General features: G+C 46.2%; 1 protein-coding gene across 1 annotated transcript in view; it reads right to left on the bottom strand.

Moving 5' to 3' along the window:
* Positions 1-4,722: 4,722 nt before the first annotated feature.
* Positions 4,723-4,868, bottom strand: part of T265_00473 (hypothetical protein) — a gene marked incomplete at both ends in the record, with an annotated part of 6,218 nt that continues 6,072 nt past the window's right edge. Inside the window, one exon of the mRNA XM_009164246.1 lies at positions 4,723-4,814. Coding sequence (XP_009162510.1) covers positions 4,723-4,814 — 92 coding nt within the window. The remainder of the gene's footprint in view (positions 4,815-4,868) is intronic.

Raw genomic sequence — 4,868 nt, 5'->3', positions numbered from 1 at the left:
ATTTGGCGTTTGAGGAATTTGCGTGCGCCGTCGTACCCGTTGCCTGCTGGTATGGCTTTCCTGGCACTAATGATGGATAACGACCTCGACGACATCCAGTGGTCTTGTGGTCGAATTGGAGAAGTCAGGCAAGCAGCACCGAACGCCGCTAGTATATCTGCTTTCAAATTTTGCCACGCTTCATTCACATGTTCACTGCCACGACAGTGCTGTTTTACTGTGGAGTTGATGGGCTAGCTCAGATTGATACTGTTGAGCTATGGCAGTTTTTCGAAGATAGTGGATTGGCATGCTTTTTGCCGACTTGCGAGGGCCTGAAGGGAAACGAACTGTTAGGCGTGCGTGCACCGTGGCGTGATCGGACTCAAGTGGTGTGCCCCAGAAAGAACGGCAATCTTGAATTGTGGCTCTCCACCGGTGACTGGTGGCCACGTGGTCCAACTGGGTCCACGGTTGATTTGTAGTTGGCGGCCACCAGGTTACGCGGTGCGAACGTTTATGTTGAAAGTTTGTACTTGCCAGAAACAGTTCGTGATCAGCACACAACTAAAGGAGTCGATCTCTGTTGTCTGAGCGGCAAGCATCGACTCGGAATCGACCACACAAATGTGATTCCGAGGAGCTCAGACGACCTACTGAGCATTCGAATCGCCTGCGCGGATCACAGTGTCAAAGCTTTTTGGCTGACGGATGAGCCCGGATAGCTCTCGATAGAAAGTAGCCTTCTCCGCATCAGAACTGCAGTACGTTGGGGCACAAAACGACACGACAAACAGGCACCGCTTTTCATGCCGCGAGACACTGAGCTTGATTGAACTGGATAGCCGGACGGCGCAGAGGCTAGCACCGCTTTTTATGCCGCGAGGCATTGAGCTTGATTGAACTGGATAACCGGACGATGCAGAGACGACTGTTTACTGGGATCCAATCCAGCAAAGCGCGTTCAGCTCTGGGACTGAGTGCAACTCCCACGCCATATATTCCACTAGTCTGGGTCACCGGACACACGGAGGGAGAAATGTGAAGCAGCTGAGTTCATCCTTGGCGTTCTGAGATGCAGAATCACGTTGGGTCTTGTATGTGTGTTTTGGAGACACAGCATGCATCAATTTTAAGGGAGTGCAAGGTTTCAGCAAGCATTGCCTGTTTGCCAATTTGACATAGAGTACGCACGTTAAAAGCGCCTGTATAGAAAGGATCTCGTGGATTTAGGAAGGTGTTATTTTGTTTAATGTTTGCAGGCAGCGAGAAGCATAAGGCCCTCCGGTCAGATGACTGACAGTCAAATGGCCCAGCGACGTTTGCTTGTGCGGTGGGAAGGGGTTGGGGAGGGACATCGGTGGAAGCTGAACTGCGCGGGCAAACGGTACTTCCCGGTTGCCCAGGTCGAGGAAGGGGGTTTGGTTGAGGTACCCCACCTTGAGCCTTTGACTCAAAAATCTGACCCACAAGGCAGTGGGATGACGTAGGGGTTTGTTCGGGGACCCTGACCCTAGCCTCTGACTCAAAAGCCTGACCAACGAGGCAGTGGGAAAATGTAGGGTTTTCTTTGGGGACCCTACCCGGAGCCGATGACTCAACAGTCTGACCTGCTCGGCTGCAAGGGGTTGGCCTAACCCGAGAGCGCAGGGAATAAGGCATTACTGTCTCATTCCTGATGCGGCTGCGCACACCAGGTGCCTTTTGAGCAGCCCCGGACCCTTTGGTTTTAAAAGTATCTCGACCGTATCGGATAATGCGCCGGCGGTCACGGTCAACCGTTGGGCGATCGGAGTGTGCGGTGTTTGGGGCCGACCTTTTCTAACCCGGGCAGCATCGCTGATTCCATAAATATGGACGTGCTGGTCGCCTGGGGGAAACATCTTACTGCCTTCACACCGCTGTCGCAGAGGATAGTACAACTTTACCCCCAGACCGCCTCGTAGCACGATTACTCGTAGTACGGGGTCTCGCTGCTCTTGGTCTGGCTGCTCCCCTTTGGCCTTCCTGGAATGGTTGCACCTTGTGAAACGAAGTTCCAGCCAGTGTAGCCCGCGGGATCATTGCAGCACTAAAGCCCGACCACCACGTTAAGGTGGCAGCTTTAGGTCGGGAAGAATTGCATGTGATGGACACGTTTATGGCGCACAAATGCTTTTATGTAAATTAGAGCTAGTTTTTTCATAAGAGCATTGCCTGTCTCAATCTCTTTCTTAACAAGTTCTTCGGACCCCTGGGACAAAATTAATTCTAATGATAAATTAAAGAATTAGTCCTGACTTCCTCCGTGTGAAAGGGTTCACTTAGATCTTTAGTTCTTACTGGAATTCGAACACCAACCTGACAGCATCTAAGCCCTCTTGCTTCCTTTGCGTGGCATGGCAGCTACGCATTGAAAGGGTGTCACAACTGGGCGATTTTTAAAAACCTTTAACCTTAAACTTGCCTTCATGGTCATCGTCTATGAAAGTTTTGCAGAAAAATTCCACTTCTCTGGCAGATCTCTTAGAATAAAACATTTTGTTGAGTTTTGGGACGTTGAACAGTGTTCAGAATGTTCTCAATGTAAATAACTACTGGCGGAGGTCCGGATTCTTCTTGGTTGCAGCTGCATATAGTTTCCCGTTTCTCTTGCCATCCGCTCCATTGCCCCACGTTGTGTGCAATCACCAGAGTTTTTTATATCTGAACTCCTGAGTTCTCTATCAGCCTCATTTGCTTTTTCTTCTGTATTTTTTTCGTGTCTTTTTGTTTGCACTTAGAGTTTGTTGGTGTGTTGGAAACATCAATAGCTTTTTTTCTCCTGCTCCAGATCTGCAAACAATTATCAAAAATACTGTCAAGCACAACGTGACTCGGCAGAAAAGCGCGTATTAGAAGTCGTACGACGATGCGGGTTCGGAATGACTGAATGCCTGGCTCGAACTCCTCTGTCTCGATGCTGTCGTGGTTCTGTTCAAACGGACTTGCCACTGATCAGTGATCTTCATTTTATTATGATATGTATCATCTCGAAGGGCTGTATGAAGAAAATGGTGCCATCCGCTGCCGTCCACACGCTGCAAAAATCACGGCATCTTCAAGCATATCATTGGCGTCTCTTGAATACTGGTCCTTTTCTAAAGAACCAAGGCTTTCACCGGACTTTTATAGTCATTTGTTTACTTCCGTCGTAGGTTCTTCGATGTAAAAATGCCACATTCTCTCCTCGGTAGTAAATAGTACATGTCGACTTGTATCACTAATAGATGCTGATTCTGATTTTCAGAGGATAGTTTGTAAATTCCATTTTCCATCGCTTTTCGGTATTCTCTGCCGTAAAAGTGACCAGGTCCATTTTTGGCACCGTTTTGGTTGAAGCTAATGAGGTGCTGTTCATGGTCATGATACTGATTACACAGCCCGAAATGTCTGCTGTGGAGGCCTGTTTCAGGTTTTAGATGCTCTTCTGCATAGGAGTTAGAGTAGCAACATACCTCTTTTCATATGAGCATCGATTTTTCAGTGTAATTTGGCAGTTAAAATTTGTACAATGTTCTGCCGGTTTGTTAAGATTTGGCTGTATTTCTAACTCTCTTAGAGTGGTCTATCTCATTTTATCGCCGTATATCATTTTCTACTTTTAGACGGCTCGAGCTTCAGTGAGCTGGTGTAAATAATAGAAATTCAATGTCCAAAGGCATCATCATCATCATCAGTTTCAGATGTAATAACCGCATACTCGTACAGTGGTTGTAGCTGCCGCATTCCAAAGGCAGTCCATTATGGTCCATCTCGGACGTAAGGAGATACTATGGGCCAGCTCTTTTCTACTTCATCGTCGAGTGAAATAATTCATCTAACTCTATAGTGCCTCATGGTTTTACTAATAACATAAGTCATGAATTAGGCGCGTAAATTGTTGCGAATTCAGTGCTGTTTCAGTAATATGTCTCTTTGTCTCTACGACCCATTCTTATCTTCTTGGTCTCACAAGTTTAGCTAAGGTTATTTCGGTGAGACCCAACCTCACAAGAGATAAAGTTTCGTTCATTAATGAACGGTGAGAAATTCCTCATCTTCCTGGACGCACAACCGGGGGCTCTATCCTCATGTGCAAATCAAAATTACTAGACATACCGCCCAGCATAAAAAATTATTGGAGACTTTGTCTATGTGTATAGCTTTACGGCACTCCATCATCCCACATCAAGCAATTTAGAGTGATTGAGCAAGCAACAACGGCCATCATTCCTTATTTTTTCCCTTATAAGACATCATAATTGGAGAATCAACACCAAGATACTGGGCTCATCCTTCCATCGTCATCTATTTGCAAAATTATAATCTTGCAAATCGCAAATCAAAACAATTAAAATTGATTTGATTTGCGATTTGGAGCAGCAAGTCCATCAGCATCGAAGTTCAACAAATGATTTGTGACCCCAACAGGTTTTTTCCATGATGCAATGCCGTTTTCTGGATTTATGACCTTAGCTGTCGAGGTTGGGTGAATATGTTTGGATCAAAAGTTATATTGACTAATTCATAGTCACGCGCAACCGTCTGAGGCGCTGTTGGTATGGTGCGAACAATTTAAACACTGATGAAGAATTAAAAGTGTGCTAGAATCACTCCAGTACTAAGAATATGAGAAAAAATGAGGCCCAGTTGTACTTAAATAGATTTAAACCATCTGATGGCATAAGGTGAAACTGAAATTAATTGCTTCATCACCAGTTCCCCTTTGATCTCGGGATGATTTCACGGATTCACGGATTGATACACAGGATCGAGGCTTTTGCCAACGTTTCCCAGGTCGGTTTTGCTCTTGTCGGTCAGTGGCTGTCGTTCACCTGAAAGGCACAAGTGAAAAAAGGGTGTAGCACTGCTCTTTATGTTCTCAGCGC

Source organism: Opisthorchis viverrini (assembly GCF_000715545.1).
Source record: "Opisthorchis viverrini unplaced genomic scaffold opera_v5_4, whole genome shotgun sequence".
NCBI lineage: Eukaryota > Metazoa > Platyhelminthes > Trematoda > Opisthorchiida > Opisthorchiidae > Opisthorchis > Opisthorchis viverrini.
This window is presented reverse-complemented; position numbering and strand designations above follow the sequence as displayed.